The sequence below is a fragment of the Populus trichocarpa genome, chromosome 1 (genome assembly GCF_000002775.5).
Source record: "Populus trichocarpa isolate Nisqually-1 chromosome 1, P.trichocarpa_v4.1, whole genome shotgun sequence".
NCBI lineage: Eukaryota > Viridiplantae > Streptophyta > Magnoliopsida > Malpighiales > Salicaceae > Populus > Populus trichocarpa.
Genome location: NC_037285.2, coordinates 29653494 through 29679428, shown reverse-complemented (window position 1 = coordinate 29679428; position 25935 = coordinate 29653494). Strand labels below are relative to the sequence as shown.

General features: G+C 33.2%; 4 protein-coding genes across 9 annotated transcripts in view; all 4 read left to right on the top strand.

Moving 5' to 3' along the window:
• Positions 1-4355, top strand: part of LOC127904915 (L-type lectin-domain containing receptor kinase IX.1-like) — a 29758-nt gene extending 25403 nt beyond the window's left edge. Inside the window, exon 2 of one of the 4 annotated variants that reach the window (XM_052450068.1) lies at positions 3429-4355. In XM_052450068.1, coding sequence (XP_052306028.1) covers positions 3429-4170 — 742 coding nt within the window. In that variant the 3' untranslated portion in view covers positions 4171-4355. Of the gene's footprint in view, positions 1-2785 lie in introns of all 4 variants that reach the window. The other 3 variants (XM_052450065.1, XM_052450069.1, XM_052450066.1) reach the window with 3 other exon arrangements.
• The window catches only part of LOC127903922 (L-type lectin-domain containing receptor kinase IX.1-like), a 79767-nt gene extending 67828 nt beyond the window's left edge, over positions 1-11939 (top strand). The window contains exon 2 of the mRNA XM_052450070.1: positions 9987-11939. Within this exon, the coding sequence (XP_052306030.1) occupies positions 9987-11713 (1727 nt within the window). The 3' untranslated portion in view covers positions 11714-11939. The remainder of the gene's footprint in view (positions 1-9986) is intronic.
• LOC127903865 (methylmalonate-semialdehyde dehydrogenase [acylating], mitochondrial-like) lies at positions 5033-9657 on the top strand. Of its 3 annotated transcripts, none has more exons than XR_008058345.1 (10): positions 5033-5196; positions 5293-5396; positions 5541-5612; positions 5707-5868; positions 5967-6045; positions 6152-6306; positions 6566-6629; positions 7234-7387; positions 7810-7848; positions 9396-9657. XR_008058345.1 is itself a non-coding variant. In XM_052450072.1 (10 exons), coding segments are annotated over exons 1-10 (765 nt in total). In that variant the 5' UTR covers positions 5033-5165; the 3' UTR covers positions 9397-9657. The 3 variants fall into 3 exon arrangements, 1 of the variants encoding a protein (XP_052306032.1); XR_008058344.1 differs by having other exon boundaries at positions 7802-7848; XM_052450072.1 differs by having other exon boundaries at positions 7234-7291.
• Positions 11940-17327: 5388 nt separating the features above from the next.
• Positions 17328-23511, top strand: LOC127904916 (methylmalonate-semialdehyde dehydrogenase [acylating], mitochondrial-like). The gene is made up of 19 exons (XM_052450071.1): positions 17328-17491; positions 17589-17692; positions 17837-17908; positions 18003-18164; positions 18263-18341; positions 18448-18602; positions 18861-18924; positions 19524-19603; positions 19797-19862; positions 20313-20363; positions 20475-20626; positions 21095-21185; positions 21266-21346; positions 21760-21837; positions 21988-22023; positions 22123-22166; positions 22263-22341; positions 22674-22764; positions 22891-23511. The coding sequence occupies exons 1-19, from the start codon at positions 17461-17463 to the stop codon at positions 23001-23003; spliced, it is 1629 nt and encodes a 542-aa protein (XP_052306031.1). The 5' UTR covers positions 17328-17460; the 3' UTR covers positions 23004-23511.
• Positions 23512-25935: the final 2424 nt, after the last annotated feature.

Sequence of the window (25935 nt, the reverse complement as noted above, 5' to 3'; positions counted from 1 at the left end):
GACATGGTTTACACTGCGAAGGAGGCTGAGAGTAAGAATTTAATAGGTTAGGCTCTGTTTGTCTGTTGGAAAATAATTTCTTTTTGAAAAGTGGTTTTCTTGAAAAATAAATTTCTAAAAAATAAATTATTTTCTGATGCTTGATAGTATCATGGAAAATAAGTTGGAAAGTACTTTTCAGTGTTTGACTATATCATGGAAAATAAGCTGGAAAATAAATTGTTAATATTTCTTTTTCAAGTTCATTAAAATAATGAGAACAAATTTTATAAATTAAAAAGTTGAATGACAATAAAATTAAAAATAAATTAATTTTATAAATTATCTCAAATAAAATAAATAATAATCAAAATAACAGAGATCAAATCTAACAGATAAAATAAATTAAAAGATGATGAAATTAAAAAATCTTTACAATTTCATAAATTATTTCAAATAAAAAAAATAAGGACTAAATCTGATAGATAAAAAATTTTAATTAAGAAAATAAAAAGAGAAAAGAAAATAATAATCATAAAAATAAGGACCAAAGTTGATATAAAAATCAAATTAAATCAAATTCTAAATGATGAAATTGAAAAAAAAAATCAAAACAAAATATATAACAATGAAAAGTTTGAGAGCTAAATTTGATATAATTAACAAATAACATAATATTTTTAAATTTTTACAACTTGTAAAAAGTGTTTTTCGATCAAAATATATAAAAAATACTTTTCTAAAAATCAAATTAAATTTTTCTTTAAATAAAAATTATTTTTTATTAACTAATTTTTTTAATAATAAATAAATTTAAAAAATAATTTTTAAAAATCAATGAAACGGGTCTCAATTGTCAAGTAGGTTTCTTTCCTTGATTTGTTCAGACGGCAGCCTGTCTTGAAAGTCCACTTGAGGCCACAGAAAGGTCCACGCAGTGGTTGGAAATAAACATTTCATTACCATGCAAATTAACGCCACAGACACGCTTATACCTGCCCTTATTAACTAAAGAAATTCTGCAATTTTCCTAACCCCCAAGCGTTGCAGCACTACAATTTCAACTTCCATCATGGTAAAGCTTCCTGTTCCATTTCTTCATGGGCGGAGGTATGGCAAAGGCTGGGGTGGGCTTTAGCCCAGGTTAAGATTTTATCAATATTTTTTGACTAGTTTTATGTAAAAAAATTTGTAATTTTTAATTAAATTATTAAAAAATTCTGAAAATTTGCGTGGAGCCTTTTAATATTATGCTTTAGCTTGGGTTAAAATTTCAGAATTTTTGGAGAAATTTAGAAATTTGATGAAAAATCACAATTTGATCAATTTTACGTTATTGGACGTAATTTTCAATCCAACCATCAAATTGAGCTGAAATTTTACGAGGGATCTTAAAATATGTTGAATAAAATCTGGTTAAAATTTTAGAATGAACAGAGCTTGGTAGTGCTAAAAAAAAAGGATTGTCAAATAAAAGCAAAATGACTCATTAAGAGTAAAATGGTTATTTGCCATTAAAAAATAAAACAAATCAGCTCCTCCTTTCTTTTATACGTTTCCGACTGGGCAGAAGCAGAATAAAAAAATAAAAAAAGAAAAGATGAGAGAGAAATAGAAAAAAATAAGGGAAAAATATAAAAAAAAATCTAAGAAAAAAAATAAAAAAAAGTGAAAGAATAACCTCGTAAACTTACAAAGTTCAACTTATAAAACACTAATCTAGGGAAGAATCAAGTGAAGGAAGGAGGAAATGAAAGATGAAAAAAATTTAATTACTTTGTTTTTCAGTTGACATGGGATTGTTATTTTATCCCGGTTGAGGGGTTGTTACAATATCGATTCAGATTCGATTATAGATGAATTATATTCCACAAACCATCAAAGGATGTAACTTTAATAGTGAGTTTATTTTTACTTTCGCTTTAATTTTATGTACTTTTAAATTTATTTTTTAATATTTTGGATAATGTATTTGAATTAAAACTTTATTGTTAACTTTAAAAATTCATGTACATGAATTAATAATCAATCTTAAAAAATATTTATATATTTATTTAATAGCCCAGGATAAAAAAAATTCCTGTCTCCGCCCTTGCATTTCTTCCTTTTGTTTTCTCAACTCTTTTCACACTAATAATCCCTTCTGCGAGTGGATTATCTTTCAACTTCACCAGCTTTGTTGTTGGCGCCGATCAAAACATCTCATACGAGGAAGCATATCCTGCAGATGGAGCTATTCAGCTCACCAAAAATCTAAGAAATGCTAATATGAATTCAAGTTCCGGTCGAGCCACGTATTACAAACCGATGCAGCTTTGGGACGAGGCCTCGGGGAATCTTACAGACTTCACTACCCATTTCTCTTTTTCCATCGATTCGCAAGGTCAAACTGCATACGGAGATGGATTGGCTTTCTTTCTTGGGCCTGAAGAGCTTCCGCCTCTTCGCTTCCAGGGTGGAAGTCTAGGTCTTTTAAGGAACAATCAGGCACTAAACACAACGGATAATCACTTTGTCGCTGTGGAGTTCGATATCTTCCAAAATTATTTTGATCCACCAGGCGAGCATGTAGGTATTGACATCAACTCTCTGAAATCTGAAAATAATATTACTTGGCTGTGTGATATTAGGAGAGGGAGAAGAACTGACGCTTGGATTAGTTATACTTCAAGTACACATAATCTGAGTGTCGCCTTCACTGGTTATAGAAATAACACTGAAGAAATGCAATTCCTTAGTCAAATAGTTAGTTTGAGGGATTACCTACCAGAAAGAGTTAGTTTTGGCTTTTCGGCTTCAACAGGAGATTTATTTGCCATACATACCCTTTACTCGTGGGATTTTAGTTCAAGCTTAGAAATTGATGATAATGTTACCAGTCCAATAGATCCAGCTGCAGCTTCTCCGCCAAATGGTGGTTCTCTTAGGAATCGGAAGAAGAACAGGACAGGACTGGCAGTTGGATTGGGTGTTGGAGGTGGTGCTATAGTTGTTGGGGCCGCTTTGGTTGGGATTGTTATTAAGTTTATGCGTGGGCACGAAGAAGATGAAGGAGATGGTCATATCCTTGAAGAGTACATGGATGATGAATTTGAAAGGGGAACAGGACCAAAGAAGTTCTCTTACCAAGAATTGGCTCGAGCTACAAGTAACTTCAAGGATGAAGAGAAGCTAGGTGAGGGTGGGTTCGGTGGTGTCTATAAAGGTTTTTTGAAGGAGATTGATTCATTCGTTGCGGTGAAGAGAGTATCAAGAGGTTCTAAACAAGGGATTAAAGAATATTCAGCAGAGGTAAAGATCATTAGCCGATTGAGGCACAGAAACTTAGTCCAACTCATTGGTTGGTGTCATGAAAGAAGGGAGCTTTTACTTGTTTACGAATTCATGCCTCATGGCAGCTTAGACTCCCATCTTTTCAAACAAACTAGCTTGTTGACATGGGAGGTGAGGTACAAAATCGTGCAAGGCTTAGCATCGGGGCTGTTGTACTTGCATGAAGAATGGGAACAATGTGTGGTGCATAGAGATATAAAGTCTAGCAACATTATGTTGGACTCAGAATTCAATGCTAAGCTTGGGGATTTTGGTTTGGCTAGGCTTGTAGACCATGGAAAAGGTTCACAAACAACAGTTTTGGCAGGGACTATGGGCTACATGGCTCCAGAGTGTGCAATGACAGGCAAGGCTAGCAGAGAGTCAGATGTTTACAGTTTTGGAATTGTTGCATTGGAGATAGCTTGTGGAAGAAAACCTATCAACCCAAAGGCCAGTAATGAAGATCTAGTGTCCATGGTGCAGTGGGTTTGGGAGCTCTATGGTGAAGGGAAGCTACTTGAAGCAGTTGACCCAAGACTATGCGGAGATTTTAATAAGACGCAGATGGAACGCTTGATGATCGTCGGGCTTTCGTGTGCTCATCCGGATGAACATCTTAGACCCTCAATTCGGCAATCACTTCACATACTTAATTTTGATGCTCCATTGCCTATTCTCCCATCAAAGATGCCCGTGCCGTCATATTTCGCCCCGCCAATACCTGCATCTTCACTTTCAATAATGTCCTATGGCCTTGCAGATTCTGAAGGAGGGATGAACAAATCTTCAAGTTACAGTTACAACACTAATTCTTCCCAGTTCACCACATCTTCTTCAGCATCTTCTGCATCTGCCATGCTTCCACACGAAGGCTAAATTGATGACCAGTGTAATTAATTTGAGATTCTTATCCAGTTAAAACATTTAATTTTGCCCCTTTTATTGTACTGATCAATTTTCACGTCTTTTCTGAAATTGATTTTCTTTGAAACTGAGTACAAATTCATGTCCAATTGAACAGTTTAAGATTTATAAATTAGCCACCCGGCTCAACTGCTAAATCTTAGCCCTTCCACTTATTAAAATATTTTGTACACTTCTCATTATCATGTCAACCACATTTTATAATTTTATTTCTTATCATTTTATTTCATTTATTTTTTATTTAATTTTAATTTTAATTTTTTTAATTTTTCAATTTAATTCCTTGTTATTTTTTATTGGTTTTTATAATAAATTTGATATTTATTATTTTAATTACTATTATATTTTTAATTTTTCATGATAAAAAATTTTGTTTGTCATGATTTCACTATTTTTCAAGATTAGCAAGGTTTAACTTGCGGAAGAAAAATCTAGTCATAACACTAGTATTTATTATTAATTATTTTTCAATTTAATCATTTGTTATTTTTTTCATTGGTTTTTATACCAATTTAGTATTTATTATTTTTTTAATTTTTTATAATTAAAAATTTTATTCGTCATGATATGACTATTTTTTAAGATTAGCATGATTTAATTTGCCGGAGAAAAATGTAGTCATAACACTAATCACTCTCACAGTATAACAGTATAACAAGGGGGCATGCATTCAAAAGAGGGTTATACCGCGGAGCAAGACAAAAAAATTAGGGGGCCAAATTATAAATTAAAAGGATTAAATTTTTTTTTTTATTATTTATATTAAATATTTACAAGGGAGGGGAATTTCTTTGCAGGGGCCGGGACCCCCCCCCCCCCCCCCCCTCATTTCTTTGCAGGTATGCCTATGTAACATCCTCTTGAAGAAACAAACATTTCGCCTAAACTAAAAACAGTGTCGTCAAAGAGTCACTGAATCAAAGCAAGTAGAAACAAAAAGAAAAACGATGTTGCTTCTTCGATCCTCGATTCGACGAGGTAAGCAACTTGCGCGTAACTAATCATCAATCATCTGTTTTATTTCATTTGTTACAAAATTGATTTATTTTGATTCCTTTTCTTTTGGTGTTTCAGCGAGAAATCTAAAGGCCTTGAAGCCTTCGATCTTTGCTTTAAGAAGCTCTTATTGTTTCTCTACTGGTGCAGCTGAGCCTTCTTCAAGCCTACCTAGCCCTCCGGTAATATACCCATTATAAATCTATACGTACACACGCATATGTTCGGTGCTTTATGGTCTGTTTGGTTTCTCAGGAAGTTCTTCAAAAACTCGAGAAACTTTTCTTCACTTTTATAATTTCTTACAAGTTTGTGTGCTGTATCAGAGAGTCCCCAATCTTATTGGAGGAAAATTCGTTGATTCGCAATCATCTTCAACCATTGATGTGATAAATCCTGTGAGTATATATTATTATTGTTACTATGTTTTTCTTTGTTTTTAGTGATGATTGAAAGTTGTTTTGGGTTTAATGGATTGGTATATGGGGTTAGGCAACACAAGAAGCCGTGTCACCGGTTCCTTTGACTACGAACGAAGAGTTCAGAGCTGCAGTCTCTGCAGCAAAGCAGGCTTTTCCGGCGTGGCGTAACACGCCAATTACGACTCGTCAGCGTGTCATGCTCAAGCTCCAAGAGCTTATTCGTAGAGACATTGTAAGCATGCTAGAATTTTTCGTCATTGTTGCTTTTTATCTGTATTATTTTTTAATAGGTTTCGTTTGATGGTTAGAATTACTGTGATCTTGTTCTAGGATAAGCTTGCGATGAATATAACTACTGAACAGGGGAAGACCTTGAAGGATGCTCATGGAGATGTGTTCCGTGGGCTAGGTTAGTCTTCTTCTTTTTTTATTTACTCTTCCTAAAGTCTCTTTTGGTTCAAAATTGTAGTTGATTGCATATATGCTCTCTCAATTTGATTTTTTTTCGCTTATAGAGGTGGTGGAACATGCTTGTGGAATGGCGACTTTGCAGATGGGTGAGTATGTCCCTAATGTGTCAAATGGAATTGATACCTTTAGCATCAGAGAGCCACTTGGTGTATGTGCTGGGATTTGCCCTTTCAACTTTCCAGCAATGATTCCCTTATGGGTAAGCCTTCAGTATTCTTCTTCGCAATTTTTTCTGTCCATGCATATTGGGATGCCTGCTATATCATTATTACAAAGATGTAACTTAAATCTTTTTCTTAAGATGAAAGGATGCAGTTAACTGGGCCAACTTCTAGCTTCATCTTGAAGTTGATCATGTTTCACAAGTGTACAAACATTTAAAGCTTTTCTGGTTGTGAGCAAATCTTGAGTTTCCAGAGAAAAATAAAATAAAAATGTGTGCTCCTTTTTGGCTGCAGATGTTCCCTGTTGCCGTAACATGCGGTAACACCTTTATATTGAAGCCATCGGAGAAAGATCCTGGTAAGGATTACCTTGTCTATATTTTGTGCATAATATTTGGAGCATTATCTCTTCAAGGTACCAGCGTGTGTTAAATTCATAGGTTAGAAAGATACTTTCTATCTTCTCTAGTCATATATATGTGATAAAACTTTGTTTAGAAGTTGGTTACCCTGAAAAAAAAATAGCCTCCTATGAGTATTGGAAGAACCTTTAGCTCAGAATTGTAGGACTTCCCATCAGGTGACCCCTTTAAGCCAATAATTAAGTGTTTGGAAAGCTTGAATTTAGTATGTCAGATTATGTGCTCTTGTCATAAGTGGTGTTTGCCTTCCTCTTTTTCCTGTTGAAGCTAGCTGTCAACTTTGAACAGTTAATGGAAATTGTTTAATTATTTCAAAATTGTCCTGCCTTATTATAGGTTTTTTTCTCTTAATTTTTTTAGTAATGCAAAGAAACATAGTTTTGAAAGTTCTGGAAAATTCAGTAAAACAGTTTGGGACTAAAGCAGTCCCTGCATAAATGTTCACTAATCACAGTTCCAACTCCATTCATATTCTGCACAAGATAATCAATCATCTTACTTTTATTTGTAACAGTAACTTCGTTTTTGGTGTTGTAACAGGTGCTTCTATAATACTTCCTGAGTTAGCGAGAAGGAGATATAGAGGGGAGATTGAAAGGTTATCTCGGTGATAATGCCGTGGATGATGAACTTTAGATACTGTTGAATTCTACCATCAGTTCGAAACAAAAATCTCAACATTCGTAATAGGCTGGTACATAATGAAATGCAGCCCATCATTGTTCTGTAAGAACTTGGATGATGTTGAATAATCGAAAACAAACCTTAAAAGAAGCAATAATATTGTTGGATAAAAACTGGGTTAGGCTAATTGATAACAGTAATCGTTGGAGAATGCCTGATAAAATACACGAATTGGTTTGAGTAGCTGCATTACATGTACCCATATTATGACATTTTCTTCATTGCCTAGGAGTAGTTTTAGAGAGAACTGGCAACCTCCTCCTAACAATGGATATTAGCTATTCTGTATTAATCATTTCTGATTTCCTGTTTGTAGCGAGCAGGACAACACTTTACTAACCTTTTGCTACACTTATACTGTGTTATTTTGTGTCTTCAAGTGCTTCTCTATTTTGTTGTTCTCTCTAAAAATGTTCGTTCCTAGCTTTGCAGGTGCTGCTCTACTTCTGCCGTGGGTCTCCTTTCTTTCTAGTAAGTATATCTGTTTAGTTTTTTCCCCAGAACAATAACTTTACGTATTAATTCAGTGCGTCACTAGATCATTTGACACATACACTGTACGGGTAGGATATTTTTTTAATGTAAAAAAATTGTTCTGTTTATTGCTCATATTTTTTTATATTACATTTTTTAAAAAAAATTATGTAGAAATTGATTTAATATGACTCGATCATCTTAGCGGATCTAAAAAGACAACCTAAATGACAAGTAAAAATACAATTTCACTCAAAATAAATATTTAAGATGTGATTTTTTTAATAAAAATTGAGACAACCCTATAGAAAGCGAATCAAAATAAATTATGAAACTTAATTTTCAATAATCTCAATATTGAAGGAAAAAATTGAAAAAAAAATCAATAAAAAAAATATCAAACAAATAACCCGAGTCAACTCCTGTTAAACTAGTGATTCGAGTTATGAGACCAGGATAACATAATAAAAATAAAATTGAGATAAATATGAAACTTAATTCCCAATTAACTTAGTGTTGAAAAAAAAAATTAAAAAAAAATCAATTAAAAAAAACACAAAAAAACAATTCAAGTAAACCAGGATTAACTCGACAACCTTGTGACTCGAGTCATAAGATGAAGATAACATCATCGAAACTAAACCGAAACAAATAGTGAAATCTAATTTTTAGTCAACCTAATGTTAAATGATAAAATTGACAAAAAAACGTTAATTAGAAAAAGAAGAAAAAAAGTCAAGTCAATAGAGTTAACCAGTCAAACCTGCGGTCCGGATCATGGATCTGAGATAACTTTATAAAAAATGAATTAAAAAAAATTATGAAGCACAATCTCTTATAAATATAATGTTGAAAAATAAAATTAAAATTGAAAAAAAAAACACAAATTAGAGAGAGAGAAAACAGTATTTAAATGAATAGAGTAATGTGAAAAGAGGTAAAGTAAAACCCCTTCTTTTTTAGGTTTTTTTTTTTTTTTTTTTTTAGGTAAAGTAAACCCCTTCTTTTTTTTTTTGTGAATGGAAACAAATATAGAGCTGGTTGTGAGGTGTGAAAACACTGTTGAATGGAATCATATTTGTTTTGTATATATTTTTTTTTGTGTAATAACATGTTCATATAAATTTAAAACATTATAATAAAATATTATGATTGTTAATAAAATTATATGACTGTTTAAAAAATAATTATATCTTAAATTAAATTAAATAATTGTTTATTTAATTTTATCCCGACAATTATAAATATTAAAATTAATTAGGAAAATTAAAATAAATAAGTTCAAAAAAGAATTAATTTAATAGATATAATTATAATATCAAAAGTGCCAAATATTTTATTTTAATATTATAAATATTTATATAATAGGATTAGGAAGCAGATTTGAAGAGTTCATGTGATTTTTTTCATTTAATTTACGTAAGAACATATAATTATAAACACTTAAAAAATAATATTTCTTTTCAACGTTGAATAAATTTTATTTTTTTTATTTACAAACCAAACAAAGAAATTATTAATTAATGACTTGGTTCACACTGCAGAGGCGGCAGAGACAAGTGAATTGCCAAGAAGGTTTCAAGTAATTCAAACGGCAGCCTATCTTGAAAGTCCTACAACTCTTAAACTAATGCCAATGAACACAGGCTCCCACTTGAGCCCACAGCAAGAACAAGTCTTTTAGGTCCATGCAGTGGTTGGAAATAAACATTTCATTACCGTGCAAAGTAACGCCACAGACACACTTATACCCGCCCTTATTAACCAAAGAAATTGTGCAATTTTCCTAACCCCCAAGCATTGCAGCACTACAATTTCAACTTCCTTCATGGGAAAGCTTCCTGTTCCATTTCTTCCTTTTGTTTTCTCAACTTTCTTCACACTAATAATCCCTTCTGCGAGTGGATTATCTTTCAACTTCACCAGCTTCATTGTTGGCGACCGAAACATTTCATACGAGCAGGACGCATAGCCCGCAGAAGGAGCTGTTCAGCTCACCAAAAATCTAAGAAATGCTAATATGAGTTTAATTTTCGGTCGAGCCACGTATTACAAACCGATGCAGCTTTGGGACGAGGCCTCAGGGAATCTTACAGACTTCACCACCCATTTCTCTTTTTCCATCGATTCGCAAGGTCGACGTGCATACGGAGATGGATTGGCTTTCTTTCTTGCGCCAGAAGGATCAAAGCTTCCGCCTAATCTCTCTCAAGGTCGAAGTCTAGGTCTTACAAGGAATGATCAGCAACTAAACACAACGGATAATCATTTTGTTGCTGTGGAGTTCGATATCTACAAAAATTATTTTGATCCACCAGGCGAGCATGTAGGTATTGACATCAACTCTATGCAATCTGTAAATAATATTACTTGGCTGTGTAATATTAGTGGAGGGATAAAAACTGACGCTTGGATTAGTTATAGTTCAAGTACACATAATCTGAGTGTCGCCTTCACCGGTTATAGAAATAACACTGTAGAAATGCAATTCCTTAGTCAAATAGTTAGCTTGAGGGATTACCTACCAGAAAGAGTTAGTTTTGGCTTTTCGGCTTCAACAGGAAGTGCATCTGCCCTACATACCCTTTACTCGTGGGATTTTAGTTCAAGATTAGAAATTGATGATAATGTTACCAATCCAATAGATCCAGATACCAATACATTAGATCCAGCTGCAGCTTCTCCGCCAAATGGTGGTTCACGTAGGAATCGGAAAAAGAACAGGACAGGACTGGCAGTTGGATTGGGTGTTGGGGGTGGTGCTATAGTTGTTGGGGCCGCTTTGGTTGGGTTTGTTATTAAGTTTATGTGTGGGCACGAAGAAGATGAAGAAGGTGGTCATGTCGTTGAAGAGTACATGGATGAAGAATTTGAAAGGGGAACAGGACCAAAGAAGTTCTCTTACCAAGAATTGGCTCGAGCTACAAGTAACTTCAAGGATGAAGAGAAGCTAGGTGAGGGTGGGTTCGGTGGTGTCTATAAAGGTTTTTTGAAGGAGATTGATTCATTCGTTGCGGTGAAGAGAGTATCAAGAGGTTCTAAACAAGGGATTAAAGAATATGCAGCAGAGGTAAAGATCATTAGCCGATTGAGGCACAGAAACTTAGTCCAACTCATTGGTTGGTGTCATGAAAGAAAGGAGCTTTTACTTGTTTACGAATTCATGTCTCATGGCAGCTTAGACTCCCATCTTTTCAAAGAAACTAGCTTGTTGACATGGGAGGTGAGGTACAAAATCGTGCAAGGCTTGGCATCGGGGCTGTTGTACTTGCATGAAGAATGGGAACAATGTGTGGTGCATAGAGATATAAAGTCTAGCAACATTATTTTGGACTCAGAATTCAATGCTAAGCTTGGGGATTTTGGTTTGGCTAGGCTTGTGGACCATGGAAAAGGTTCTCAAACAACAGTTTTGGCAGGGACTATGGGCTACATGGCTCCAGAGTGTGCAATGACAGGCAAGGCTAGCAGAGAGTCAGATGTTTACAGTTTTGGAATTGTTGCATTGGAGATAGCTTGTGGAAGAAAACCTATCAACCCAAAGGCCAGTAATGAAGATCGAGTGTCCATGGTGCAGTGGGTTTGGGAGCTCTATGGTGAAGGAAAGCTACTTGAAGCAGTTGACCCAAGACTATGCGGAGATTTTAACAAGACGCAGATGGAACGCTTGATGATTGTCGGCCTTTCGTGTGCTCATCCGGATGAACATCTTAGACCCTCAATTCGGCAAGCACTTCACGTACTTAATTTTGATGCTCCATTGCCTATTCTCCCATCAAAGATGCCCGTGCCATCATATTTCGCCCCGCCAATATCTGCATCTTCACTTTCAATAATGTCCTATGGCCTTAACAGATTCTGAAGGAGGGATGAACAAATCTTCAAGTTATAGTTACAACACTAATTCTTCCCAGTTCACCGCACCTTCTTCAGCATCTGCCATGCTTCGACACGAAGGTTAAATTGATGACCAGTGTAATTAATTTGAGATTCTTTTCCAGTAAAAACATTTAATTTTGCCCTTTTTTTTGTACTGATCAATTTTGACGTCTTTTCTGAAATTGATTTTCTTTGAAACTGAGTACAAATTCGTGTCCAATTGAACAGTTTAAGTTCACTCTGTTTAAAAATTTATTAGTTACATTACCCGCGCGATGCCATGGGTTAATTTTTTTTAACATAAAAAATATTTAAAAAATTAAGATTTAAAAGTGTTAGGTCTTTCTGCAAAGTCATACCCAAGAATCTTAGTTTTGGCTACAACGCTTAACCCAAGAGTAATATTTATAATATCAATAATAATATTAAACTTACATGACTTAAGTTTAAGTGAGTCTGGCTGCAACACCAGATCCAAGAGCATTGGATGTGGGTCCAGCTATAAGGTCGTGCAATAAAAGTGTGATAATTAAATATATTAATTAAAAAGAAAAAAACCAATAGGAAGAAAAAAACTAATGAAGAAAAAGAAAAAAAATCTGAATTAATTGGGTTAATCCTTCAAACCAGGTTAACCCGTCAAACTTGGGATCCGCGTCATTAAAGTTTGCTAACTAAATAGAAAAAAAAACTAACGGGTTTACCCAGAATTAACTGGGTTAACCCGTCAAACCAAGTTAACTCGTCAAGCCCGGGATACGTGTCATGAAAATCTGATAATTAAATAGAAAGAAATTTAACATTAACAAACTAAACTAAACGAAAAAAATTAATTAAAAAGAAAAACAATTCCGGGTTAACTCATCAAACCAGGTTAACCCATTAAACCCGGGATCCGTATCATGAAAGTCTGATAACTCAATAAAAAAAATTTAACATTAACAAACTAAATTAAAAAAAAATTCATTAGAAGAAAAATAATAAAAAAAATAAAAACAAAAAAAATAGCTACAGTATTTTTTAGGATATGTTATAATATAATAATAATAATAATAATAATATAATTATAATAATGGGGAAAGTTAAAAGGCGTGGGGAAAGCACAGTGCTTTCCCCACGCCTTTTAGAGTTTTTTAACGAGATGACATGCCCGCGCTCTGCCGCGGGCTTATAAAACAAATGTACTTGATAGTGTTATAATTGTGAACCAACGCTAGATAAGTAATAGAAATTAAAGGTATGATGGAGCAAATATTTCATGACAGAAAAAAAAGTTGTGTTGGTGATCAAAAACTTAAAGACTGAACAAAATGATTTGTAGCAATCTACAGTGTTTTGTGAGGAAATATACAGTGCTTTCGCCACATGATTTAGCTTTTCAGTTAATAAAAAACAAAAAAAATTACAAAGCTAAATTCTCTACCGACTTAATATTAAAAAAAAAAACCAACAAAGATAATTTTGGAAGGAAAAAAAACCCATGAGAAAAAAACGTTGCAGCAATTGACAATGTTTTGTAAAGAAATCTATAGCACTTTTCCCAATAAAATAAAATAAAAAACCATTTAGCGAAATACTGTAGCAATCCACAGTGTTTTGTGAGAAAAACTACAACGCTTTTCTCATATGATTTAGCTTTATTGTAATTATAATTCTTAACCAACTCAATATTCAAAAAAAAAATCGACAAAGATAATTTTGAAAAAAATCATATAAAAATCACATGGGAAAACACTACAACAATTCACAGTTTTTTAAAGAAAAAAATTACAAAGCTAAATTCTTAATCAGCTCAATATTAAAAAAAAAAAAACAACAGGGACAATTTCAAAAAAAAATAACAAAACAAACACCAAAAAAAGGAAAAAAAATCATGTTGGAAACACTATAGCAATTCATAGTGTTTTGTGATGAAAGCTATAGTGCTTCCCCACATGATTTAGCCTTATTTGTAATGACTTGTAATTGTAATTCACAAATAACTCAATATTAAAAAAATAAAATTGAAAAAGATAATTTGAAAAAAATTATAACAAAAAAAAACTATGCGGAGAGACACTGTAGGAATCCACAATGTTCTATGAGAAAAGCTACAATCCTTTCCCCACATAATTAAGCTTTATTACAAAGTTAAATTTTAACTAATTCAATATTAAAAAAAATAAAATCGACGAAGATAATTTTGAAAAAAAATATTACAAAAAAAGAAAACACAAAAGAAACTGGAAAAAAACCATGTAAGGAAAAACTGTATCAATCCATAGTGTTTTGTGAGGAAAAACTTGTATTTACTTGTAATTGCAATTCTTAACCAGCTTAATATTAAAAAGATAAAATTGACAAATATAATTTTAGGGGAAAACATAACAAAAACATAAAAAAAAAAACCATGTGGGAAAAAACACTCTAGCAATCAACAGTAATTTTCGAGGAAAGTTACAGTGCTTTCCTCACATATTGTAACTGTAATTTTTAACTAGCTCAATATTAAAAAATAAAATAAAATAAGATAATTTTGAAGAAACTTATTAAAAAAAACCATGCGGAGAAACACTGTAGCAATCAACGATGTTTAAAAGAAAAAAAATTACAAAACTAAATTTTCAATTAGCTCCATATTAAAAAAAAATCGACAAATATAATTTTGAAAAATAAAGAAATAAAATAGAAAAATTATATGGAAAAACATCGCAGCAATCCACAGTATTTTAATGAAAAAAATTACAAAGCAAAAATTTTAACCAGGTCAATATTTAAAAAGTAAAATAAAAAAATAATTTTGGAAAAAAACAAAAGAAAAAATAAATGAAAAAAAAAGGAAAGTTGAAAAAAAAAATTTGAAAAAAAAAGGAAAAAAAAGAAAAAAGGAAAAAATTAGCAAAAAAAAAAGAAAAAAGGAAAGCATTATGAATTATTGTTGTAATTCACAGTGTTTTGTGTGTTGGGGAACAATATTGTAATAAATTAGCCACTTGTATATATATATATAGTGAAAAAAAAGTCAATGCACGCGGGGATGACCTGGACATAAGGGATAGGAATCTTAACATTGGTTTTTAAACGTAAGACTCAATCCACATCAACGTTTAACCATTTTATCTCTAGAATATGAAAATAAGCTTATTTGAATTTTAAGAACTATAAATTTTAAATTTTATTTTTTGATGGTAAAAAAAGAAAAAGATTTTAAAACTTAATGCTGCTTACGTGTCGTAACCCAAACATGATTGCATGGATTTTAAGACATGATTTATATAATCGACCGTGCGTTCTTGGACCTTGATCCAAGTCAGATTGGACAAAGCTGAATTTTTTATGAGCTCAACTTTGGTCCATATACCTTCTTTATGTTATTATTTTTGAGTTTTTATGATAATTTACTTTATTTAATCTCTCATTTTTTTTATTTATATAATAAAATATATTATAAATTTTTGTGAACTTTTAGCATTTTATCTTTACTAAGAACTAATATATGAGATTCTTTTATGATTGTATTTCTATTCTATCATATTATTAAATCATTGTTGAAGAGAATTAGTTGATTAAATAAAATATGATTTATTTTATAATTTATGTTAATTAAAAAAGCATTAGGATGAGTAAAAAAATATAAAATATGTATAATGTAGTGAAATTCGTGTGTGTATAAAAACTGCATTGTAAAACGGTGAAGTTTTGAGAAGTAAATTCATGCATCCTGGCTTGCTTCGACCTCTCCTTGTAGGTTTTTTCATGGATTCTGGTAGGGATGGCTAAGTGCACGAGCAAGGTTTCTTCGTCGTTAGCATGTTCTATGAATTTTGTGCTTGTAGTCAACGGTTACATTTAATGTACAGCATTTTTTACCATAATTGTTTAATTAAACGTATGTCAAAAGCAATAATTACCGTCACAATTACATAGCTAAGCAAAAGGCAACAGCATTAACAAAATAATTCTTGATTAATTATAATTCTATTTGAAAATATATATAACTTCATATATATTCTGAGAAGGTAGATATTCTTGGAATATACTCATCACATAGGCTAATAGATGGCAAAGAATTACAAACTTAAAACATCAAAGAGCATGGCATAAAGCAGGTAGAATGAACGCAAACAACCATTGGAATGGTTTCGAGACAGAGAAGAGAAACAAATCATCAACACAAAAAGACTATAAAGAAAGAAACAGAGTCAGATGGCTTGTTGAATGAGGGGAAGGAAGAGAGACTTGCCTTGTTGAAAGCCACTCGAAAGCAACATGGAAGAAATCAGAGAGGTAGAGAGCCATACAAGCTTTAAAAAACGGTGAAGCATGAAGGAAATAATGAGGGAAAAGAATCCAGGCAATGCCCTGTGAAAGGGGTTAGACAAACTCAAAGAACTATCATGCCGGAGCTTTTTGTGTTCAAGTGCATTCAGGGACAAAAAATGCTGAAGAACTCAACCTCAATGTGCCGGGAAAGATTTATCCAGAGAAGGGTCCCAGATGTGAAAGTTCAATTCTGCAAATACCAACCATATTGATTTTCCCCAACAATATTCCAGACAATGGCTGCCAAAACTATATGATTTTCCCTACCAATCCAATAGGAAAAAATCAAATGTTGTCTGCAAAATCAAATGATCGTTCTTCGAGGTTAAAATTATCTTTTCTAATGAATTTATTTGTCATTATAAAATTAACCGTGATTATAATTGTTTATCATTTTTTTGTTTTTGCCAAGTTAAATGATATAAATGTTTTTTTTTTAAAAAAAAAACAAATGGTGGAAGGGTAATTGGAGTTTTTTTATTATAATCTATTTGAATTAAGGATAAATTAATTTTTTAACAAATAAAAATAATAAATTAAAAAAAAGTAACTGACAAGTGTAATACACGTGTCAACGAGTAAACACTACTCATACTTTTTCGACAGTACATGTGGCAGCTTTTGACGCCCAAAAAGACCCAACTGCCTTGTTATTTGAAATGTCCAGTGACGACGCATGTAGTAAAATTTGCAATGGTGAGTTTTTTTTTTCTTCCCTCTCTTCTCTTCTTGAAATCCGCGCTGGGTAACCAAAATACAAAGTTGTCATTCCATTGTTTTTTCTTTCAATTGTGTGGTTCTCCTTTTTATGATATATTATTTGTTTTGATTTTTTTTTTAAATTTATTAATTTTCATTTGATTTTATTTAATTTTTATATCAAATATGATACTTATTTTTTTAATTACTATTTTTTGTATTTTTTTTAATTTTATCTCTTGATATTTTATTTCATTTATTTTTATCCAATTTGATTGTTATTCTTTTAATTTGTTTTTTTTATATTTTTTTCCTAATTTTTTTTTATTATTTTATTCCTTAACATTTTATTTTATTTATTTATTATTCAATTTTAGTTTTTTTAATTATTTTTAAAAATTTTCAATTTAATCCCTTGTTATTTTTTTATTGGTTTTTATAATAAATTTGATATTTATTATTTTAATTACTATTTTATTTTTAATTTTTCATGATAAAAATTTTGTTTGTCGTGATGTCACTGTTTTTCAAGATTAGCATGGTTTAACTTGCGGGAGAAAAATGTAGTCATAACACTAATCACTCTCGCAGTATAACAAGTGGGCATGCATTTAAAAAAGGGATATACTATGTGACATCCTCTTGAAGAAACAGACATTTCGCCTAAACTAAAAACAGCGTCGTCAAAGAGTCACTGAATCAAAGCAAGTAGAAACAAAAAGAAAAACGATGTTGCTTCTTCGATCCTCGATTCAACGAGGTAAGCAACTTGCGCGTAACTAATCATCAATCATCTGTTTTATTTCATTTGTTACAAAATTGATTTATTTTGATTCCTTTTTCTTTTGGTGTTTCAGCGAGAAATCTAAAGGCCTTGAAGCCTTCGATCTTTGCTTTAAGAAGCTCTTATTGTTTCTCTACTGGTGCAGCTGAGCCTTCTTCAAGCCTACCTAGCCCTCCGGTAATATACCCATTATAAATCTATACGTACACACGCATATGTTCGGTGCTTTATGGTCTGTTTGGTTTCTCAGGAAGTTCTTCAAAAACTCGAGAAACTTTTCTTCACTTTTATAATTTCTTACAAGTTTGTGTGCTGTATCAGAGAGTCCCCAATCTTATTGGAGGAAAATTTGTTGATTCGCAGTCATCTTCAACCATTGATGTGATAAATCCTGTGAGTATATCTTATTATTGTTACTATGTTTTTCTTTGTTTTTAGTGATGATTGAAACTTGTTTTGGGTTTAATGGATTGGTATATGGGGTTAGGCAACACAAGAAGCCGTGTCACGGGTTCCTTTTACTACGAACGAAGAGTTCAGAGCTGCAGTCTCTGCAGCAAAGCAGGCTTTTCCGGCGTGGCGTAACACGCCAATTACGACTCGTCAGCGTGTCATGCTCAAGCTCCAAGAGCTTATTCGTAGAGACATTGTAAGCATGCTAGAATTTTTCGTCATTGTTGCTTTTTATCTGTATTATTTTTTAATAGGTTTCGTTTGATGGTTAGAATTACTGTGATCTTGTTCTAGGATAAGCTTGCGATGAATATTACTACTGAACAGGGGAAGACCTTGAAGGATGCTCATGGAGATGTGTTCCGTGGGCTAGGTTAGTCTTCTTCTTTTTTTATTTACTCTTCCTAAAGTCTCTTTTGGTTCAAAATTGTAGTTGATTGCATATATGCTCTCTCAATTTGATTTTTTTTCGCTTATAGAGGTGGTGGAACATGCTTGTGGAATGGCGACTTTGCAGATGGGTGAGTATGTCCCTAATGTGTCAAATGGAATTGATACCTTTAGCATCAGAGAGCCACTTGGTGTATGTGCTGGGATTTGCCCTTTCAACTTTCCAGCAATGATTCCCTTATGGGTAAGCCTTCAGTATTCTTCGCAATTTTTTCTGTCCATGCATTTGGGATGCCTGCTATATCATTATTACAAAGATGTAACTTAAATCTTTTTCTTAAGATGAAAGGATGCAGTTAACTGGGCCAACTTCTAGCTTCATCTTGAAGTTGATCATGTTTCACAAGTGTACAAACATATAAAGATTTTCTGATTTGTGAGCAAATCTTGAGTTTCCAGAGAAAAAAAAAATTTAAAAATGTGTGCTCCTTTTTGGCTGCAGATGTTCCCTGTTGCTGTAACATGTGGTAACACCTTTATATTGAAGCCATCGGAGAAAGATCCTGGTAAGGATTACCTTGTCTATATTTTGTGCATAATATTTGGAGCATTATCTCTTCAAGGTACCAGCATGTTAAATTCATAGGTTAGAAAGATACTTTCTATCTTCTCTAGTCATATATATGTGATAAAACTTTGTTTAGTTGGTTACCCTGAAAATAAAATAGCCTCCTATGAGTATTGGAAGAACCTTTAGCTCAGAATTGTAGGACTTCCCATCAGGTGACCCCTTTAAGCCAATAATATAAGTGTTTGGAAGCTTGAATTTAGTATGTCAGATTATGTGCTCTTGTCATAAGTGGTGTTTACCTTCCTCTTTTTCCTGTTGAAGCTAGCTGTCCACTTTGAACAGTTAATGGAAATTGTTCAATTATTTCAAAATTGTCCTGCCTTATTATAGGTTTTTTTCTCTTAAATTTTTTAGTAATGCAAAGAAACATAGTTTTGAAAGTTCTGGAAAATTCAGTAAAACAGTTTGGGACTAAAGCAGTCCCTGCATAAATGTTCACTAATCACAGTTCCAACTCCATTCATATTCTGCACAAAATAATCAATCATCTTACTTTTATTTGTAACAGTAACTTCGTTTTTCGTGTTGTAACAGGTGCTTCTATAATACTTGCTGAGTTAGCAATGGAGGCTGGTCTGCCAGATGGTGTCTTAAACATTGTTCATGGCACCAATGTATGGTTTTGCTCAACAATAGCTCGTTTTTGCTTCTTAATCTTTATCATGTTTTGGTAGCTATATCTTCCTAAGAAAATAAACTAAATAAAATTGGATTTTATTTAATTGATTCTAACTTATTAAGATTTTGCAGTTTCATTTGTATGTCTTTAACAGCACTGTTTTTCTAATGTGTTTCCATTTGTGGCAGGATGTTGTTAATGCAATTTGTGATGACGACGACATTAGAGCCATATCATTTGTGGGATCCAATACTGTAAGTTAGTCACTGCAATAACCAGATTTTGATTCCTACTTAGAGTGTGTTTGACATTCTGGTAGAAGTTACTTTTCAAAGTGTTTTTGCTTAGAAATGCATTAAAATAATGTTTTTTTTAAATTCATTTTTGGTATCAGTACGTCAAAACGTTCCAAAACAAAATTTAAGCAAATTTTTTTTTAAAAATTTTTGGCAAACAGCGTTTTGGCCACATTGCCAAACACTCTCAATCTTTTTATGGTCTTATATTTCTATCCCAAGCATTCTGAGGAAAATGAAGATCCTGAACAAGATCAGTTTTTGGTGGATAACCTTTAAACTTATTCTCCCGTTATTTTTGAGTGGGGAAAACATTCTGGAGATCATTGCTCTTTTCTGCCACATTGACATGTTATTACTTACATGATAGTCACATTATTTCTTGATTTTTTGTTATCATATTCACAGGCTGGTATGCACATATATTCAAGAGCATCAGCTAAAGGGAAACGTGTACAGGTAAGTTCACATCATTTTTTTAGTAATAACTATTCAGTCTGTTAGGAGCAATATGGTTTTTTCACAATGGTTGAAGTTGGAGCAATTGGCTATCTATATTCTTTTGTGCAGTCTAACATGGGAGCTAAAAATCATGCAATCGTTTTACCAGATGCCAATGTTGATGCCACTTTGAATGCTTTAGTTGCTGCTGGTTTTGGGGCAGCGGGACAAAGATGTATGGCACTGAGCACTGTAGTTTTTGTTGGAGACCCACAGTCATGGTAAGTTTGTTTCCAATTGAAATCCACAGCTTGTTAAATTGATAACTTCTAGCTGGACTTTTCAAGTAATCTGCTGCCAGTTAGCTACTGCAAAGGAATAGGATGTCAAGAGAATGATTTTTCAGCTATGTTATGGAAGCTGGATCAGTTTTAGTAGAGCCACAATAGGATACAGCTCCTTCGTTGAGAGTTGACACATGCATGCCATCACGTTACTTAGGGAGGCATTTTTATGTGTAGATGGGATTTGAGGCTGCACATAAATTTTAGCCTTTATCACTGTTTACACAGAGGGGGAGCATCCCCATTGCATGGACAAATGGGGCTTTAACGTGCATGTTATACATAGATTGCATCCCCTTGCAGATGTTTACTATATTGTTTTGTACGATTAATGGAAAATAAGAGCCCCTTGGTGATTGACCAAGATGTAACTGTATAACAGAGAAGTTTTTCAAACTTTTCTAGGGAGAATAAACTGGTGGAACGTGCAAAATCTCTAAAAGTAAATTCAGGAATGGAGCCCGATGCAGACCTTGGTCCAGTGATTAGTAAACAGGTATGTTTCAGAATTATTCCTAACCTGCTCTGCACCACCATGATCAAATCTTTACTTGGAAATCTTCTCTGTTCTTACAGGCTAAGGAGCGAGTGTGCAGATTAATTCAAAGTGGTGTTGAAAGTGGTGCCAGGCTTCTTCTTGATGGAAGAAATATAGTGGTATGTTATTGCATTTTTGTTTTGTTGTTGGGACCCGCTACTTATTTATTGTATATAATGGTGGGTAAAACCATCTGAATATGCAAGTCAGACCAGAAACACAAAATATATGGAAATCATAGAGTAATTTAAGTATGGCTGGTAGAGCAAACAGCATTCTCTTCGTTGTAGGGAACTGAAAATACATTAGGACCAGTAGTCTTGGAGCTCTTTGATTCTTTTGTGAACCAAGATGGGTAAGGTATTGAGTTCAAGTCCAAAATATGTTAATCTTAAACATACATGTTCACATTAGCTTTGTGTTTTTGTTTCTTTCTTGCAAGGGTGCTTTTACTCCTTTTTATGATTCATTTTCAATTAACTTTAACAGAAAGAGACTTTCTACTTACTGATTTGTTTATGGTGATAAACAGGTTCCAGGATTCGAGCATGGAAATTTTATTGGTCCTACCATCTTATCTGGTGTCACAGCTGACATGGAGTGCTACAAGGTATTATTTAACTTCTTTTTTTTTTGTTGTGATTTTGGAGACCAGACTCCAAAAAATCTTAATTCATTAATTTCCCAAGTGGATGGAGATGTAGACCTCAAATATTGGTGAAAAATTGACTGATCCACTTTCCATACGTTTCCTTTGCAGGAGGAAATTTTTGGCCCAGTTCTTCTTTGCATGGAGGTGGGTTGAATACCCTTTTTGTTTTTATGTGCTAACTAGGCCTCTGATCGATTGACATGGCTATGGAGTAACATCTTTCTTTCTTCTCTTAACTTTCAGGCTGGCAGCGTTGAAGAAGCCATCAACATCCTGAACAGAAATAAGTACTATCTCGTTATGACTTTTCATTTGCTTGTTTTATCAATTTTCCTTCCATGAATTGTATCTGGTTTACATGTTTGTAAATGTTTTTGTTACAGATATGGCAATGGAGCTGCCATATTCACTGCATCTGGTGCTGCTGCAAGGAAATTCCAAACTGAGATAGAGGCTGGGCAGGTAAAAATCATAAAGTAACATGAGACTACCATCAGAGAATATTTAAGAGCTACAACTGCATAATTTATTTGTTATGTAGCTACAATTTTAGTTCCTCGCTGTACTCTTACTATGGCAAGATTTGAAAGCTCATACAAAATGAGAGGAACTTGGCAAATTAATTCCAGAATAATTAACATTGATATTTTGTTGAAAATCGGAAGCATTCGTTTTGTCAAATTCGATTATAACCAATTTATGCTCCTTTTGGGAGGGGAAGGGGGAGTTTATTGCTGCATAAAATAGGCACTCTGTGAAATTCATGCATATTAACATATGTTGCTTTCATCCAGGTTGGCATCAATGTTCCTATACCAGTTCCCTTGCCGTTTTTCTCATTTACTGGCTCCAAGGCATCTTTTGCTGGCGATCTCAATTTCTATGGTAATGCATACATCCTCTAAAGCCTTGCTCTTGTGCTTGTGCAACCGTTACTGTTTCTTCACTGACACGCTGGCCTTACAAACATCCCTGACACGGTTATTATTTTTTGTTTTTAAATAATTGCAGGTAAGGCTGGGGTTAATTTCTACACTCAGATCAAAACAATAACTCAGCAATGGAAGGATTTACCAGGTGGTAGTGGAGTTTCTCTGGCAATGCCGACTTCACAGAAACTATAATGGTGTCATGTCCCTGCCAATTTTCATGCGCAATGCAATTTTGAACCCACAAATAAATTATTTCGAGGTCGTCTTATGCTTCCCCCTCTGTTTTCCTTCCCCTAATTGGCCTTTTTAAGCGTATGTAGTTATCTCTCTCAAGCGGGTCACCAAAAATCCCCCATCGTGTCAAATACAAAGCCTGAGCTCAGTTGTCGGGCATGAAAGAATTTTGGTGACAGAAAAGCGGGATCCTTTCGCTCGCTCCCAGCCTTCCCTCATGTGCCGTTCTAGCGACAGAAATCATAGAAAAGGGAGAATACATGCTATTGGCGTCCAGATTTTAATTTTAGTTTAATGTTCATAAAACTATTGACGTGAAGCAAGATGCATGATTCTTGCTGTTACGGATGTAAAGTATCAACAGTAACCCGAAAGGAAAGGCTAGTATAGCATTCCATGGGGGTGAACTATTTATAGTCTGAGATTTTAGTGAAATTAAAAACTTGTCCTGAGCAAATTCTGAAAAGCATTACTCGCCAAAATCTAGTGTTATCGATCATTTTTTGTTGTGTTTATGGAGTGGGAACCAATCTGGATGACATCCAGAGGTGCCTTGGTGATGAAAATGGCTGGTAGCCAAGTTCCAGTCATGGTGCTTACAGGTCAGTGAGAAAATAGAAGAAGAAAAGGGATATGGAAGCAGAATTCCAGGAATTCAGCTCAACATTCATTCATTATTTTCATGCCTAACCATTTCAGGTTTATGTATATCAGCCATAGCATTCTAGAAGATAAAGTCAGACTATTTGTCCGCTGAAATCCTATCAGTTGAAATAACAAAACAAAACGATGCGTATTATTAACAAAAATAAACATAGATCGACTTCTTTAAGCTCGATTGATTCAAGGCTTAATCTGAGCTAGATTTCATAATGAATAAAAGTTCACCCGGTAAAAATCTTAGTGATTTTTTCTTTTCAAAACGATATTATTTTAATTTTTTAAAGAGGATTAATTTAGGTTAACCTGTCCAGCTTATAACTCAAATCGTGATCCATGTTGGGTTTAATAACTATGCTTATATGAATTAACTTTTTATATTTATGATTTTGCCATTCTTGCCGGAAATATATATATATATAAAATGAACATGAAATATTATAATTTTTTAACACTGCTTGCAATTAGTTTACACATTTTGTTGATAATATTTGTTTCATACTAAAAATTATAAGCGATTGATGTATTTTCAAATTAAATGTATCTTTATTGGCATCCCTACACTAATAATTTGCCTCTTCCAGCTGGTTTGTGCCTCCAAATATATTGCATGAAATTCCACTTATTGACTTAGTACTATTATGGAGACTATTGGATGTGCAATAGGTTTATTTTAATTTTAATCGTAACAAATTTATTTACCAAGTGGATTAGCTTTCTCCATGTAGAGCAGGGAAAAGACTAAGGAGAGAGGGATCATTCCCACAGGAATCGCAGCCCTGCTTTCACCTTCAGCTCTATTGTGCTGAAGGTATCTCCACAGGAATCGCAGCCCTGCTCGCAGCCCTGCTTTCACCTTCAGCTCTATTGTGCTGAAGGTATCTCCACAGGAATCGCAGCCCTGCTTTCACCTTGTGCTCTATTGGGCTGAAGGTATCTCCACAGGAAATAGCGCATCTATCTCCACTTGCAGTACGTATGCTCTCAAGTGTTTACAAGTTCCTTTTGTCTAAGTTGTTCTTAGTACTTTCTCAGGAAGTCATAGCATGATACATTGATGCTGCACTTGCGAAAGAACAAAATCTGACGAAGATAAGTGTTGACGAAAGTTTATATGTAAGACTTTCTTGAAAAAAACTCTATTCCACGTGTTCATGATTTATACACCCGTTGGTTTTTGTATTTAAAAAGTATTTTTAAAAAATAATATCTACTATATTTTCGATTCCCAGTATGTGTTCGCCTCGTGTCAAAGAATTTGCCACTAACATAAATATTAGTTTGGTTTGACTTTGTACCTGGGAAGAATGAAGAACATTCGATTGAAATTGTATGGTGCCGATGAGTCGTCTTGGGAGATGATAAAGGCGGAGACAGGTTCTTATGCCGCTAATCCAGCAAAATGCCTTGCCTCTTCAGAATCAAACATTAAAAAAGAATTGAGTTTGAGTAAAGTAGAGAGACATCTAAGTCTATCTGAAAAGGAATAATAAAAATGATGATTATATTAATGATATTGAAGATATCCTAAAAGAATATATAAAGACAATAATTAATTTAAAAGAATTCTGGAAAAACTTGAAAAGCTAAGATAAACAAAGAAAATTTCTTCGAGAAGAAAATTAAAAAGATCAACACTCTGTTTGCGCAAGATTAAAGAAGCAACGGAATTTAAAAGGAAAGAGATTCTTTACTAGTCAAGGAGCAGTAATTTTGAGCAAAAATACAAATGTACAAGGGTTTTTAAGGGCTTTTTTAATATAAAAAAAGTTTAATCATAAACTTATAATGCATGTTAGACAACATTTATTTTTTAAAAATATTGATATAAGATGCTATTTGTTTTATAATAGTGTGACAACAACATATTGGATCGATTTGTGTTGACTTGTTAAATCTACGATTTGAATCATGAAACTATAATAGTCTTATAAAAAGTAAATAAAATTAAATTATAAAGACTGAATTTTTAATCAATTCAAATTTGAAAGATGAAAGTGAAAAAAATCAAATTAGAAAAAGATAAAAAAAAACTACTCGAGTCAACCCGGGTTGACCATTTAATCTTGTAACCTGAATCATGAGATCGGGATAACCTCATAGAAAAAAATTAAAAAAAAATTACTGAAACCTAATTTCCAACCAACCTAATATTAAATGATGAAATTAAAAAAATAAATCTATTAAAAAAAACCCAAGTCAACTAAAACTAACATGTTAAACCAGTGAT